The sequence below is a fragment of the Mixophyes fleayi genome, chromosome 3, assembly GCF_038048845.1.
Source record: "Mixophyes fleayi isolate aMixFle1 chromosome 3, aMixFle1.hap1, whole genome shotgun sequence".
NCBI classification, from domain to species: domain Eukaryota; kingdom Metazoa; phylum Chordata; class Amphibia; order Anura; family Limnodynastidae; genus Mixophyes; species Mixophyes fleayi.
In genome coordinates, this window is record NC_134404.1 from 168011976 (window position 1) to 168029717 (window position 17742).

The following is a 17742-nucleotide window of genomic DNA, read 5'->3' on the forward strand; positions in this document are numbered from 1 at the left end:
AGTTTTTCTGTTGCACCTTTTGCTCCAGGAAAAAAAATGTTTTTGTAGTTTGTTTTTGTTTTTGGACATGCTTTTGTACTAAAAGTTAAGGAACTTTTCCCAAAATGGTGTTAAATGTGCAGATTTCAACAGTTTCTAGCTGCATGCAGCATTTAAAGCAAGCAGGAAAACAACTGGAGCAGACAAAAGTGCAGCATAACAGTTGGGTTTTTCTTCTGCACCTATTACACCAGCAATATATACATTGTTTCAGGCAGTTGTTTTCCTGCTGAGTGAAGAAAACCTGTAAGACTGGTACGAATTGCTGGCACTGATGTTCACCTATGGCTTCACTGTCCTAGGTGCTGGAAGTGTGTCTAGAAACTCATCCTACACTACTCTTATTTGTATTGCCTTCAGATACATTTTTGTATAGAAAGTTATGGAAGTGATACATATAATGTAGGCACGTGCTAGAATTGTAGCGCATTTATATCATAAATGGATTTATTTTACTGAAAGTCTTATGCTTTTGAATATGTTTTATTTTTGCTTATATAGACTCTTCTTGAGTATGCTGAAAAGTGGAAAGCATCTAAAGATTCTCTGCCCTTACTGGAAGTGTACACAGTGGCCATTCAATGTTACTCAAATGCACGACCTTACCTTACCTCACAGTGTGAAAATGTAGGCTTGGTGCTTGAGCGGCTAACACTGTGAGTATTGCCAAAATAATTGCAAGATTCTTCTGGGGGTTTTTTTGTGCTTAAAAATGTTTATATTGTATGCAACCTTATTTCACCAACTTGTTTTCTTTGAGTTAATTTTAATTGCTGTTTGTCTGACATCTACACCAATAGCTTAGATCTAGGGGCTGATGATGACAGGTGTTAAGCATATTGCTATTCTAGATATTTCTACTAAATACTTTTTGTTTTTACAAATATATTTGGTCTTGTGGACAGCATAGTCTGCTTTGACAGCTCAAACAGCGGTCTGTCTATCGGCATCCTTCATGCTTGCAGCAACCGCTTGGCAACTCATGTCCCCCAAATGATACAGATAGAGCTGTTATTGCTGGACATGCTGTGTATAGGACTACTTTGAGTAATTTTAGTATGAAAAAGACATATTTGTCTTACAACTGAGGTAGGTTTTCTTTTGATTTGGATGTGAACTTAGACATCCATCATACTTTTCTTGTCATTTTTATTCTGCAGAAGCTGTGTTGAGCTCCTTTTAGGTTTGCCTCATGAGTTACCCGATGATCACTGGGAGAAATTTCAAGGCTCAATTAAGGTAAAATATTGTGTACTTTCAAAATGGATGATATGAATAGTCATTTTTCGTTTTCTAAACCAACACCTGTCATTTCAATCTTCAGATCCTTCCTATTAACTGGACTTAATCGCTTCAAGTGGAACTGAAGCCAAAAAATATTTTTATATGTTGTAGGATAAAGTATCTCCTTATCCTTCATTGAATGTCAAAAAAGCTCTGGCGTTGCTTACAGCATACTGCTGAGTGCATATATAGGTTTGTGAAAGTTTGTCCCACATCTTTAGTCACTGGCTTTAATGACTAGGTAATCCTTTTGGCAATAATGTATAAAGCAGAAAACATTCCTTTTAACTTTGCCTTTTCTGCATTTACACATTCCAAGATCAATGAAAACATTTTCCTTTTTATACAAATATTTTAGTAACATTTATATGGTGACTCCATACTCACAGTGCTTTATATATTGGGAGCAAACACACTAATAAAACAAATGGCTGGGTATTAACAGACAAAAAGTATTTTTAGTTTTAGAATATTAAGAACAGCATCCCAGTGATACGTTCACAAATATGAATAGATTGTAAGCTTGCGAGCAGGGACTTCTCACCTCTTTGTCTGTTTTACCTAGTTTGTTTATTAGTTTACTATGTTTGTCCCCAATTGCAAAGCGCTACAGAATATGTTGGCGCTATATAAATTGATGATGATTATGATAGAAACCTCTTACATACAGTCTTAAAACATATTTTGTCTTTTTAGTTTTACTTTCAGTCTAGCTCTTGATATACCTAACTGCTCATTATTGTTGCAATTTTTGCCTTTCATTAAGGCAAACATTTTTTTTTAAATAAAATAGAATATGTTGTAAGCCTTACATGTAACCCATTAACTAAACCTCCATATAGTACAAATAAACTCCTATGATTACACAATTCATAGTCAAAAATCTGAAACATACAATAGACCTAAAATCTTTTATACGGAAAATATGACATTAGTCAGTAGTAATGTATAATAATTCAATGTGAAGCCCATTCAAAAAAATCTGTACTATAAACTCGGTGTTGTATACAACATGTCGATTGCTAATATTTTGTCTAGAACAGTGTTACATATCTACTACACTATAAAACAATTTAGAAGGGAAATGTATTCCCTTTAGATCACATAGTTCCAAACTGATCGATATTATGTACCAATATCTTTACATGCCAGGTGAAAAATTACTAAATATCCTAAAATCTGTCAATCTTTGCAATGCTTGAGAAACTGCTGCAGAAATAAAAGCAATCTCTGCTCTAAAAAAGGACAGGTAGAGAGAGATGCCCATCTTCTAAAACTATATAGCTAAGCTAAAAATCCTCTGACTGCTTCCTGTGTAGACTGAGTATTTGCGGCTATTACAAAACTATATGGGGGTACAATAATTATTATAAAACTGTTTTACAATCATACATTGTTCTTTATTATCCAATTATGAAGAGGGTAGCATAATCGGACATGTAAACACATGATTCTGTTTATACCAGGGTGTTTTTAAGGAAGCTTTAAAACAACCCCTATATATAAAGTTTTTAAAGTTTCTCTGCCATTAATTGTGCATATATTAATCAAACTGAACCTAAAATTTAGTCAGTAACTATTACATTTATCTCTTTCTTGGTATTTGGGGGTCACTGCTTACCATGGGGGCATAGAGGCTGGTGCAGGAGCTGAGCACCTAGGGGTTAAACACTTCACAAAGTTTGAAGCCCCTCACAAATGATTCATCACCATCAACTAAGTAGTCACCTTAGGGTTTCCTATTCTTTACCAACTGTTACTGTTTGAAGAATTTTTTGGCCAAAGATCCTTGCTTAGGACGAACGGTTTTGAACACCGCTATGCCTGAGCGTACCCTACCAAAGGATCAACTTTGGCATATCCATATGGCATTCCCTAATAGGAATAACGTGGAAAGATGGTTTTTGTACTTATGTCAATTCCTTTTCTTTGATTCCTTTTGGTGGACACTGAGGTCCCATCATTGGTTCAGTTTTTCTGGATGTTTCTGTTTATGGAGTGTGAGTTTAGCTTATTCTTTTTCTTCCTTTGGGGCTTTATAAGTTATTAACTGATGATAAACAGCTGATGAAGAGAGGAGCTTCAGACTTTAGTGTTTTAAGCCAGTGGATTCCAAACTTTCACAGTTCGAGGCACCCTTAGGGTCTCCACAATTTTTTTTCAAGGTACTCCTAAGCCAAAATAATTACGAAGTAGTCCCCCGCCTTGCTTACCACTGGCACTGGCCGCGGCACCCCTGTGAGATTCCCAAGGTGCGCGTTTTGGCAACCATTTGTTTAAGACCTTAGTGCCCAGCTTCTGCATCAGCCTCATGGTAAACCATGTCTCCCAATAGGAATTGGAGAAATAGATTTGGCGTAAGTACAAAAATCCTCTTTTTATGTAATTGTTCCCTTTACACTGGAAAGTACAAATCAAATTAGAGTAGTGCAAAGGATCTGGAAGCATATATGAAGTGCTTCCAGTTGATTAACATTACATTTCACATACTCAACTATATCTTATAATAAAACCTTTCAATTCTTTTACTATGATGCTGTAACTGTTCGATAAGAGCTGAAAGTTAATTTTCAGTTTTGTTTTTGTCTTGTCTCATGTAAGTTCAACTCAGGTGGTGGAAGGGTCAAGCTATATTCTTTCAGAGATACACTACGGTTAATAGTGCTCGCAGCTGGTTGAGTAATTCACTTTGCATGGAGTCCTATTATCAGCCGGTTTACTGTAACTTGTGTACATGATCTCTTGTCAACCTAATAATGGTAGCAAAGGAACTTCAGTGCTGGCTGGTAGCCTTCAATCCGATGTTACTGTATAATGTTGGCATTACACCAATGGACCAGACACACTAGTAAGCCCCTCAATTGCATGAAAATGTGTAAAACTGACCAAAAAGTCCTCCGTTCGTTTGTAATAATTCCTTCTGGCCTGCTGAAATTGACCTCCTGTTATGTTAGAAAGACGGCTTCCCAAATGCTAGGTGGATGATAAAATATAATTATTTGCGTCATTTTCTAAGTGAGCCATGGAAGAAACTGGTTTAATTAAAATGATAAATATATCCTTAAAGGAGTTTTTCCATTGCAAGTAGATATTTGTTTCCCCCAGTTATTGTTGTTTATTTACTCCCCACCCTCTAAGAAGGTCCTGTCATAAACCACCATAGTATTAGCTTTGTCACTCAATTTTCTGCCACAGTCTCCAGCATATTTTCTGTGATTGCATTTTATTGCCAAGGGCAGGAATGGAGGACAGTAATAATGTGGGTGGAAAAAGGGTTGTCTTTGGGAACCCCAATATACACATAGGATGCCTTTCTAGCCAGAACACACAGCAATACTTGCATCATTAACATACAGATTTATTGGTGTGGTTTTCTTTTTAGTTTTTTGCATTTGCAACCTCTCTAAATCAGCCTGTTTATACTTCAAGGTTGCTCATAAGCAATTGACTGAAAATGGCAGCCATGGGCTCGAGCTCTTGTACAACTTGTGTCAAGAAGCTGGTGTGTGGAAGGACCCAATCCTGGATAAAATAATTAACGAGCAAATCCAGGATCCCTATCAAGGTAAGCATAGCTATTTTATAATTGCAACATTTACCCTTCAAATTGTAGCCCGGTCTAACAGATATGTTCTTTCATTAGGAAATATATATGGTGAGCTTTTTTTTGTTATGACATTTTTATCCTTGCCTTGACAACTATAGCAGTCTAGTTTTCTTAGCTGCTCTGTATAATTTCCTAGATGTGAGCCCTTTGTATCCGACAGTATGGGATAAAAAGGTCATAATATTAGGCAATCAAACTTAACTTCAATTAAAATAATTGCATTGGCAGGCTCCGAATGCCTGGTCTTTCCTTTCATGTAATCATACAGTATTGTGTTTCGTGTGAGAGGCCAATGCTGAAATAAAGCTCTGCATGTTCCCAGAAACTGTAAGGTTACTGACAGAGATAGAGTGCATTTCTATGTATTATGTACAATAAATGACGAACTGTGGGGTTTAACAGATTACTTGATTTGCGGAAAACAAGAAATGACTTATGTGGTGCTGATTAACAAATGGCTGTATACACTTTTTGCAAGAGTTCTGCAACCAAACGTGATCCACTGGCGTTGGTCTAGATTAAACGCGTTTGTTTTCAGTATTTCCGATGTCTTCTTTTATAAGCTTCTCTTGTCATTTAAATTTCACTTCCTATGTTCTTTCTTTATGCAGGTCGTGTTCAGATGACAATGTTTAATGATAATAATGCTCTTGTGCTTTATATACCAAATCTAATAAAGGATTTTTTTTGTTCCATTCATCTAACATCTAATTTTAAATAATGCCTTCAATAGCTTTATTTAAATAAAGTCAGGTTGGCAGAGGAAAACAATCTTTCTGAGCAAACCCTAAAATACATTTGGTTGCAATAATGTACTTTTAGATATATATATTGTGTTAGTGTATGTCATAAGTACCTTGTGTATACAATGCAGCATGCATATTACATTTAGTGGTCATTTAATCATGAATTCCTTGTATATTTTCACTGGTCCTACTGTCTTTTCCATTTGTCCACAGCTGAAGGGTTTTTCTTTTCTGAAGGCCCATTTCTTTTGGAGATGCGAATTAAGCAGCTACTTAAAGTTAGCAAAGTGGCTGCTGCAACTTCCCTGGCGAAGCTAAGTTCAGACCACCCAGAGATGAGCAAGAAAGGACACTTCAAACAACTCTACCTGACTTGCCTATGTGCAGCTTCACCAAATATAAAGCTTATTGAAGAGGTTAGTGTTTTTTTCATATAGTGCAATTTATTTAGTTTTAATAGTAAATCTTTCCCTAGAATATTCTGCATGCTTAACATACCAGCTACCTGAAATCACAGGAGGTCATTTATGAAGAACACATGATTCTCAACGTCTGTTCTCTGCTCTCTGAGGACACTGCCACAAGTGATTGGAGAGGTGGAAGTCCAACCACCTACTATTTTATTATTACCCCTTTCAGTAAAATAATCCTTTTAGCCTAATTTATGACCTAAAAAATTATAAGTGAGGGCATATGGTATTTGTCTTTCTTACATGCGGGATGCCTTTAGTCAGCCAAATCCTGCCTGTGCAAACATTTTCTTCTAAAGATCGTTATCTGTTCTTTAAACTCCTATGCTTTAACAAACATATCTTACATTTTGAGTCCTTGTTCAAGGCCACCTTGCTACTGAAAGTTGAACTTTTGGTTTATAAACTCAGGTGGAAGACTCCTTTGTATTTGTATTAGTAGACTGAAAACAGGTCCCCGTCGAGACCAGTAAAAGACATATTTTTATTTCCCAAGAAGACTTTAATGTAAAGACCATTGGGTAAAGCATATAGCAGTAACAGGTTACTTATAAAACTTGTTTTATTAAAAGTAATAAATAAGGCAATGTTTGTATTAAGTTATTTTTTTGAGTTGATACATTTGTACTGCTTAGGATAAGAATGTGATAGGGAAAGTTGACACTGGAAGTCGGAGAACCAGTAATTGACTAGGAATTAAATAGAAAGGTGCTTTTAGTATACACACATTTAGCTACCAGCAGGGATTAATTGTATGAAATAAATTACAGTATTGTTTTTTTTGTTTTTTTTTACTGAAGATTGCCAAAGTAGATTGCAAAGATGCATTGGACATGATCTGTAATCTGGAGTCTGAAGGAGATGAGAAAACATCACTAATATTATGTGCAGCATTCCTGTCCCGCCAGCTCCAGTTTGGGGAAATGTACTGTGCCTGGTGAGTATTGCAACAAGAGTAGTGGGAAGATCTATGCCCTGCCAGTACTTTGTCATGTTGTTGTTGCTACTCCTTGGCAGATTAAGTGGGAAGTGAGTGAAATAGAACAGATGATGGAGACTGATTCTGGTGCTATTTGATCATTACGTAACTTAATTTGCTATGATTTTTTTTTAAATTCAGTTTCAAGTGTAAAGCACCAATGTTGGAGCGTTTTTGCAATGTGCTTTAATTACACTGCTTATTGTTCACAGGGAATTGACGTTGTTCTGGAGCAAACTGCAAAGAAGAGTTGATCCATCTATACAGGCATATCTAGAAATTTGCAGACAACTGTCTCAGTTAACAAAAACTGTGTACCATATTTTCTTTCTCATCAAGGTTATTCAGTCAGAGGTAAGCACTCTATTACAATAGTATTCATATGGCTGCAATGGTAGATAAGCATTGCTCTTGATTTTATGCCCACAGCCCCATTGTTGGAGAAGAGGGCAGATTTTCTACTGTTTAATTAAGACATGTTTCCATTGTTTGGATAAGTTCTGTTTACCATTGGGTCCAGGACCAGTAGGAATTATTAAAAGTAGACAACACCTTTAAATAATTCATTATGTTTATTATCAATGCTCACTCAGAACAGCCTTGCAAACATAATCCAACTGTGTGGCTAATTAACTATTTGACATTGTGCAAGTAGTTTCCCCATATGGAACTCTTTCCTTGTCTCAGCTGTTAAATACACCATAAGAAATTTGGAAGTAAAAATATAACATCCATTTCAAATTAAGTATTACACCTCCCCTCATGTAACAGGTAGAGAGTAGGTTCATGTCTTGCCCACTTTTATTAATTTCCACATCCAAGTGAAATACTAGCAGGTTGACTTAGAGCAAACTGATATGCGGATATTACAGTAATATATTTTTCAGTGCTCTAGGACATTTCAAGTTTTAATTTTAGATTTATATAAAAGTATTGTTTTAATCATGATCGTTTTGTATATATTTAAGTTGGGTTTTCTTTTAATGAGCATTTGGGAAAAAAAAAAAAAAAGCTAAGTGTTAATGTAACTGCATTTATTTTGGTTAACTTTTGACTGTACATTACATTTGATACTTCAAATGCTTGAGCAAGCCCTTAGAAAAATATTAAATGATAGATCATCTGTGGGCAGTCTCATTTTTAAACACTTTTTAAGTTTCATCCTACAGTTGTTCCTTTAAGTATATGTAACCCATTGTCTGTAATAAATTCAGAAAGTAAAGTACGTTCAACTATTTTAGTGTTTTTCTTCTGTATCTGTTACAGACTGAGGTTGCTGGGCTTCCAACTTGTATTGAGCTGTGCGTACGAGCCCTACGCTTGGAGTCAAGTGAAAATGCCAAGGTGAAAATCTCAATCTGCAAGACAATCTCTTGTTTATTGCCTGATGACTTGGAGGTCAAGAGAGCTTGTCAACTTACTGAATTTCTTCTTGAGCCCACCGTGGATGCATACTACGCAGTTGAGATGTTATACAACCAACCAGACCAAAAATATGACGAGGAAAGTCTTCCTGTACCAAACTCCCTGCGCTGCGAGCTTTTGCTGGTCTTGAAAACCCGATGGCCATTTGATCCAGAGTTTTGGGATTGGAAGACTTTGAAACGTCAGTGTCTGGCATTAATGGGAGAAGAGGCATCTATTGTTTCTTCAATTGATGAGCTAAATGACAATGAGGCATATGATCAAGTGGATGATTACCAAGAATTGACCAAGGACTCTACAATAAATGGACTTGATTGCTTCGGTGACACCACTTCTGTTAAGGAGGTCCGTGAAAAAAAGCAGAAAAAGAGACATATTAAGAAAATGAGAGAACACGGATGCATATCTGCAAGATTTAGAAACTGGCAAGCATACATGCAGTACTGTGTGTTATGTGACAAGGAGTTCCTGGGCCACAGGATAATTCGGCATGCCCAAAAGCACTGCATAGATGGCATCTACAGCTGCCCGATATGTGCAAAACAGTATACCACTAAAGAAAGCTTTGTTCCACACGTAACATTACATGTTAAGCAATCCTGCAAAGAGAGACTGGAAACTATGGAGCCTCTCAGGAAATTGGCAAGGTTACCTAAAAAGGCACAGACATGTAAGAATAAAAAATCAGTGACCGTTACAAAACAAGAGCGGCAAGTAAAGAAGAACACCCTTTACACTGATGACTTTATAGTATTTAATGATAATGACAATTCTGATGAAAATGACGAAAAAGATAATCAGCCTGAGAGTTTACAAGCAGAGAAACCAGCAGTAGTCAATGAATTCCCGTGTCCTGTCCAGTTCTGCAACAAAGGATTCAAATATTTCAAAAACTTAATTGCACATGTGAGGAGTCACAAAGACAGTGAAGAAGCAGCACGTTTTCTTGAGATACAAAGTAAGAAAGTAGTCTGCCAGTATTGTAGGAGGCAGTTTGTTAGTTTAACTCACTTAAATGATCATTTGCAAATGCACTGTGGAAGTCAACCATATATATGCATACAAATGAAGTGCAAGGCAAGCTTTCAGTCTTATGCAGACTTACTAACACACCGAAAGGAACATCGTGATTTCAGAGCAAAGTGTATGTTCCCCAAGTGTGGAAGAATATTTTCTGCAGCTTACATGCTTTTTGACCATGAAGCACAACACTACAACACATTCACCTGTAAAATCCCTGGCTGTGGAAAGATTTATCATTCTCAACTTCAGTTAGAACAGCACTTATGTGAGCACTCAACAGAATCTATCATGCCACAGTCCAGCAAATCTAGGGAATTGACTGAAATTACTAAAATGGTTGCAAGTAGGGAATGTGTTACTGTCAAAGAAGAATCACTACCAGTGTGTAATGTAAATGGAAGTTTTAATGCAGTATCATTACATTCAGCAGATGTTCCCAGTTCCACTATAGCTAAAGATCCCAGTTTACCTGAAACATCACTATTGGGGCAGAAAATGGACTCTGTGACTCCCACTGGGCTGGAGAACTCAATGCATTTGCTTGACCAGCTTCTTCCACCTCCTACTGATGTCTCTACTGCAAATTTGCTTACTCAGGTTTTACCAACACCCTCTATTGCACAGAATATGTTACCTAAAGCAGACTTATTGATTAACACTACTTTCCCAGCAGATTCTAGAAATGTTAAGTTGCCATCCCTTGTTGAAGGGTTTCATGATCTTTTAAATCAAAACAAACTAATGGCCAGTGGAGAAGCAGAAGATTCAAATGAAACTCGAACAAGAGCACACGTGGGTTTTGAAGACCGATGTCTGTCGGTGTTTCAGGATATTAAAAACAGCTGTCAAGATTACCCAAGCAAGGATCAAATTGGTGCTGTGAATTCTAGTGAAAGCAAACTTGAAGCAGAACAGTCGATAAATAGTATAATGTCATTTAATGAAACTGCTCAGCTGTGTGAAAACAATCTAGTTATGTCTGGGTATGAAGAAAGTGCCAAGTCTGAAAACCTTTTGTCATTGGCACTTGAAACAAGTAACGCACTTTCTAATGTTTTGCAACCTGCCACGGTTGCCACAGTGACTCCTCTTCCGTCGGCACCAGTCGAAAGGTTCAAATGCAATGTAGAGGGATGCACCCGAATATACAATTCTGTTCAGAGCATTGGCAAACATATGAAGAGTGCTCACCCTGATCATTACGATGGCTTTAAAATGGAGCGCAAGAATAGAAAGAAACAAAAGGCTGGAACATCTGTACCACCCTCTGATGAGAGACCTACTTATCTTATACTTGCAGGGCCCGATGTTCCAAATAATTCTGGTTTACAGCCACAACTACAAAGTACTGCAAGCCCCAGTTTTTGTAATCAGTTGCAACACCTCCCAAATCCAGTCTTCCCAACACATCTTGAAAACCTGGTCAATCCTTTAATGAGTTCAGCAGAAACGGTCATGTCCCAAGGATTGTCAAAAAATGTTGCTGACACTCTCTTGGGAACTGAAGTTGGAAGTTTGAGTAATCCTACCTTGACATCACAAATAGAAGATTTGGCAAAAGTTTTACCTATGAAATTCGAAAACGGTTCTGATCCATTTCTACCAATGCCAACAGAAAACGATCCCTTGCCAGTCATGTCTTCGCTGAGTGGAAGTACAGTGTTTTCTCAGCTAGGAGGCAATTCAGATCACGTTTTAGCTGGTGGTGAAGCTACAAACTCTGTGTTCTTGAAAGAAGAAGCTGAAACAGAAACATCCTTTTCCAAGCAGGCGGCGAACAACTCTGACATGGATGCAACCTTTAATTTGGATAAATCCTCCAGCATGCTGTCAAATTCTGGAGATAAAAAGACAGCTACTAGGAGAACAACCAGAAGTAGAGAGCGAAAACCAAAGCACAGCCCTCGTGCAAAGTGCCCTGCTATCATTAGAGATGGCAAATTTATCTGCAGCAGGTGTTTTAGAGTATTTACTAACCCACGGTCATTGGGTGGCCATTTGTCGAAAAGGGCTGTGTGTAAGCCCCATAATGATTATGACATTCCTCCACTTGTTCCACAGAGAGATGGACAGACCTCTGTTTTGGCAAGCATGATTCTTTCATCTAGTCCAAAGCAAAAAGCACAACCACCTGGACAAACCTTTAGTCCTAAAATGACTATCAAAGATGAGCCTTTTATGCCACCTGTTCAGCCTGAAAATGAAAGTGCTCAATATTTGCATAGTGGACTCGCACATCCCAGTATCTCCAGCTTTACGCCATGTGGGAGCAAAGTTGAAAGTCCTGTTAAGCAAAACATTGAAGCCCCAGAAAATGTAAATAGACAGCTGCCTACTAACATGACTTCAGATGACTGCATTCCCATTAGTCCTCAAATAAACACAGCCGAACCATCGGATATCACCCCAACACAGGTCATACAAACTAGCTCCAGCCTCAAAGATGGACACAGTCTAGGAAATGTTCATGTGAATAGCTTTACTAATGTAATTGATCTTCCTGAAGAGAAGCACTTAAAGACTGAAAATGATTTGTGCACAAATCCAGTTATTAATTCCATTGGTGAAAACAATTGCATACAAAAACCAGTAAGCAGCACTCGAGTGTCTGTTATTAGTGGTCCCCGAAGTTCTTGTTTAACTACCGCCAAGAAAAAGAGTAACAGTTCTAAGAGGAAGAAAAAATCTGATACACCTGCTACAGTGGAGGCTTCACATGAGCTTGCAAAAAATATCCTGGCAGCAGTGGGGGGAAATTTACAGATGTCCACTGAGCTACAACCAAACTTTATGACCTATGGGTCTGATTTGTTAGAAAACCTGGCAAAACATTTGAGCAGCGCAGACAAAGAACTGTTTATGTCTTGTATCAATGAAAGTCTTAAGGCTAGTTCAGAGACGCATGCAGTATGTCCGCTTCCTATAAAGTCAGAAAAAAGTGAACCACAGCTCCTACCACCATACACTCCTGACCGCAAAGAGACTGAAAAGTTAGATATACACCCAGACTTCAGGGAGAAGTCATTTACAGATATGACTCATGACACCACTGAAGCATATGCCTTTAATGGTAATGTTAGAAATGTTTGCTCAGCCTTGCCACATAGTCAGGCTATTGTGAATGGCAGTATGGACGGTGATATACCTGGGGTCATGCACAGCATATCTTCTGCCAACTCTGCTTCCAGCCCAACTAGCAAAATGAATATACCTGTGTGTTCAGTCTCACCAACCCAAGAGCCTAGTGTTAAGTATGATGAACAAGTGTTGGAGATCATGGACTTGATACAGAAGCTACAGATTGTGGATAATATGATACCTGAATGTTTAATAGCAGAAGATAAATGTTCTCCTAGTGAGACTCTACCCATTGTATCCAGTGTAATTGTCCCAAATCCAAGTCTGAATCTTGTGTCTGAAGAAACACCTGAAGTGTCATCAGCATTAGTTGACAAATGTAATGCAAAGCCTTTCATTTGCCAAGAAGAGGGATGCAGCTATTGTGCAATGACTAAAGATGCTTTATTTAAGCATTATTCTAAGGTGCATTATTACACGCCTGAAAAACTAGGAGAAATCAAGAAGCATCAGTTAAAGTTTGCCCCTTTCAGATGTGTTGTACCCTCATGTACAAAAACATTCACAAGAAACTCAAATCTCCGAGCCCATTGTCAATCAATGCATCGTTTTACATCTGAGCAAATGGTCAAATTAAAAATAAAAAGACCTTATGGTCGAAAATCTGCTGGTGAAGGCACTGACTTTTCTCCTGAAATGCCTAGCAGAAGCCCAGAAGTAAAAAAGTGTGGGGAGTCATATGAGGTTACAAAAGTGATAAAATCAGAACCTGAGCTATATCAAGAAGTACCACTCTTGAAAACAATGGAACTTCCTAAAGTTCAAGAAAATAGAGCAGATGTTCTTTTGCCTTCTGAAGAGTCACATTTAACACTTACTCAGAAAAGCAAGAAAGGACCAAAAATTCGGAAAAAGCGTAAGGAAAAGGAACTGAAGCGCAAAAAATCAATACAGAAAGATGCCAAGCCCACCCAGGGGCCTACTTCTTATAAACCTTATCAGTGTGTTCACCAGGGTTGCACAGCAGCTTTTACTATACAACAAAACTTAATACTTCATTATCAAGCTGTTCACAAGTCTGAAGCCTCTAAATTTTCAATGGAAGAAGACCTAAAAGAGGAACGGGAGGAGAGTAGCAATGGCCTGATCATCAAAGAGTTCAGATGTACAGAGAGTGATTGCTCTAGAATATTTGCCAGTTTTTCTAGCTTAATACAGCACTATGTGAAACTTCATGAGATGATTGCTGAGGAAATTGAAAATGTCATTTCTTTTGTAAATGGAAAACCATTTAAATGTGATCAGACCCAGTGTACAGCTACTTTTTCCGCTTGTTCCAGCTACATTGAACATCTTGAGGAAGTCCATGACCTAAAAATGAAGCGGGTTAAATTGGAAGGAGAGGAAATGTACAAGTGTGATTGTCAAGGTTGTGACCGTATCTATGCTACTAGGTCAAATTTGCTTAGGCATATTTTTCAAAAGCACAAAGACAAACACAAAGAGCATTTAATAAGACCACGGAAAATGAGTCTAAGTGATCAAGAAAATGTTGATGACAAAACGCCAAAAGAAAAACATAGATTGCCCAAACACATCTGTGAAACTGAAGGTGTTGAAGTCCCTAAAACTAAGCGATGTAAAGGCAACAATGGGGAGAAACGTATTAAAACCAGAACGAAGAAAATTAAGCCAGGACCATCGTCTCTTAAATATGGCAGACATACTTATTCGTTGAAGGCTAAAGATGCTGCTTTGGCAGAATGCACGGATTGTCATACAAAACAATATCCTTGTATGGTACGTGGATGTACGTCTATTGTCACCAGTGAACATAACATTATTAGACATTATAAATGCCACAAACTGGCTAGAGCATTCATTTTAAGACATAGAAAAACACTGATTGTGTGCAAAAGGCGTGCACGCACCAAAGCTAAAGATGTCTCTCTGTTTCTCAACACAGATTCAGCGGTAGATATAAAAAAAGCAGAGGTCAAAGAGGCTTCAAGTGAAGTCACTGTTTCCCAACAAAAGCAAGCTAGTTCGGCTATACTTGAAAGCAGTGATGAATCTACAATTTCAACGTCCCAACAGAGTGAAAATGAAAAAAATGAGATGGATGAACTCACAGAACTGTTTATTTCAAAACTAAGCAATGAGGACAGCACTAGCTCAGAGAGCCAAGCAAGAACATCATCCTTGGTAAGCAGCGAATTTCAAGAAACAAGTTCTTGTCGGTCTGAGCTTCAAAGGACTGTCAGTGTTGTAAAAAGACCCAATAAACAAAAGCATGCTACTCCAAATAGAAAGAGAAAAATTGATACACCAGAAGAAACACTGTCTGCTGAAAGTAGTAGCACACTTAGCTGTGAGGAGACATTAATTGCTGATAGTTCTCCTGATAACACACCAGCATTTGACTTGAGCTCATTTAAACCTATGGGATTTGAAGTGTCATTCCTTAAATTCCTCGAAGAATCTGCTGTCAAGGAGAAAAAAACTGGAGAGGGGGTTAACTTCATCGCAGACACAGAGGTAGGACTGCAGCCAAGTGAAAAAATGCCACGACTATCGGTGGATGAGGATGAGGACTTTGGCACTGATATATATTTACTCTTTGCTAACCCTACACATCTACCTAACATGGACAATGTAAGGATTGCTTTAGACGAGGCATTCAGTGATTATATTGAACTTGTCGTCAAGCAGCTTAATGAACTGAAACCTGTTGTGGTTCTTAAACATGACATTTATTGTGATGAATTTGTTAGTGCTGCAAAGGAACAAAATATAGATTTAGATGAGGAAGCCACAGTATAGAGAGGTCCTAGTATATTCAAAACCTATACAATTTTATTGTGAGCTAGAAACCATCAAGCATGCAAATAAATGCATTTTTATTATTATTTTTGTTGTTGTGAGTGACTGAACCTGGCCAAAAATTAAAGAAAACAGAAAAATATGCCATGGCACAAGTCATGCAATGTTTTTATTCCATGTTATCCCTATGGGACTAGAGGAAAGAAATTGTTTATTCAGTTTTGTAGATATTGTTTGAAACCCTCAATATTTCTATTGATGATTTGTCATTTCCACAAATTGGACAATTTGTGTATTGTGTGTGAGATTTGGTATATTCACCAAGTTCACTACTCATGTATAACAGGTTACTTGTATATAATGTTTTTGGGTATGTTTTGTTTTGGGATAATTTTTTTTATTTTTATTTTTTTTGTGTAAATATCACTGTAACACATTTGCTGCCTAAGTCTAAACTATTAAATTACACGTTTATATTCTGGATTTTAATTTGTTATCAAGTGATCATAATTTTTTTTTTAAGAATTTGTATTTGCGTTCATTTTGGGTTGCATATCTTGTAAATACTTAAACAGAGCATCTATTGAAAATTTTTAATGTGTAAATATTTGAAATCTTGGTTACTTATCACGTGTGTGTTTAATGCTTATTGCCGAAAATCTCTCTAGAGTTAACCCTTACTATACAATTGGGTCCCTGAGTGCATTACAATATGTTATGACTTGTAATGACAGCCCTCCCATTTCCACATATATTGACTGGTTGTGTAAGAGGTGCCATTTACTATTGAAATGTATTGGGTGCTTTTACAGTTTGCAAAATACTGTCCATAGATATAAAGGGCAATACCACCACCTGTGGGCTTGAATAAAATTGCACAAATTGTCCTGCTATGTTTGAATGGACACAACAGACTTTAATGCGCAAGTAGAGGCCTGTGCAGTATTTAAAATTCTATGTCCTCTAAAGAACGTGTAATTCTGAGTAAATGCAGTGTGTCAGCTTTTCTGAAACCATCTACAGAAATGAAGGCTAACAAGCCATTTTTTTTATCATTTTACGTTACTTGATTACATATAGTTCTTTGAAGTGCCTGCCATGTTTTCTTTGAGGATAAGTCCACCAGTTTGACTTAATTAGAACCAAACAGTCATTGTTTCATTGTTGAAGTCCCTACCTAGCTGCATTATTAGCTAATATAGCAGAGTGAATTTAGCACTAACATGAGTTTAAAAATTCACAAATCACTTTATGCAGTTCATATGATTTAACACTCATGCAGATTGAAATCTGAGCACAAATAGCTTTCATTCATTGGAGGTTTGAATTGATGTGACATTTTTCAATTGACACAGTGGTGGGAGCTGACTGTAGGTGGAGGACATACAGCATTTCAGTGAAAGAAAAGAACTACTATTCCTCTCTAATATTCTCTAGTGCAATCGTATGCAGCTAGGTAGGGACTTTGGTGATTAAATATAATCTTTGGTGTCTTTAATATGTAATTTCTTTAATGGGAAGTAAAACTATATAAATTGATTTTGGTAAACTTCTTATATATAATGTATATACAGATGTTGAAAATAAAGCATTAGTTCATTTTATCCAATTAAGTTAAACAGATTACTTCTAGACTTTATGACCAAACAGGTGACTTCTATAGCTGTATGATTATAAGTGCACTTTAACAAGGTCTGTTCAGTGAAAAGGAGTTCTTCAGGAGCAACAAATCCTGAATAATGTGGAGGAATTTCTATTTCGGTTACAGGATTGTCCCTGAACGTGTCCCCAATACAGCCTAGTCCCAGCACTTCAGTGATGCGTTGCAAAAAAAGTATTTTGCTGAACTACATGTCTTATGATGCTCTGCCAGGGACCAAATACTTCCCATGCCCAATTTTACCTTAAAGTGAACAATCTTTCTTTTATGTGTTACTCTGTTAAGGGAATCTTTTATGAATGTCCTGGAATATGTATAGTTGTTTAAAGCAATGTATATATTTCAGGTGATTTTGTGAAGTAGCCCAGTATTGCCTTAAATAAAATCAGACTTTTTTTTTTATACCAGTATTAACTCATTCCATTTTGCTTACTTTATGTAAGTTGTGGTATACTAATATCATGCATTAAAAGAAGATAATTTATATAGCCTGATAGGCATACACTTGTTTTCAGCAAGCTAAACAATTTTGCTGATCATGTAGGTTCAACAGCTGCCTGCTCATGTTAATGGCTGTAACACATTTTTAGCCAAATGATTATGAATTT

At 37.1% G+C, this 17742-nt stretch overlaps 1 protein-coding gene across 3 annotated transcripts in view; it reads left to right on the plus strand.

Annotated features, from left to right (window-relative positions):
• ZNF292 (zinc finger protein 292) overlaps positions 1-17534 on the plus strand; it is a 35846-nt gene extending 18312 nt beyond the window's left edge. For 2 of the 3 annotated variants that reach the window (XM_075202737.1, XM_075202736.1), the window contains exons 2-8: positions 541-695; positions 1200-1278; positions 4753-4888; positions 5890-6092; positions 6947-7083; positions 7338-7479; positions 8392-17534. In XM_075202737.1, the coding sequence (XP_075058838.1) occupies positions 541-695; positions 1200-1278; positions 4753-4888; positions 5890-6092; positions 6947-7083; positions 7338-7479; positions 8392-15474 (7935 nt within the window). In that variant the 3' untranslated portion in view covers positions 15475-17534. The remainder of the gene's footprint in view (positions 1-540; positions 696-1199; positions 1279-4752; positions 4889-5889; positions 6093-6946; positions 7084-7337; positions 7480-8391) is intronic. The other variant, XM_075202738.1, reaches the window with a different exon arrangement.
• The last annotated feature ends 208 nt before the right edge of the window (positions 17535-17742 follow it).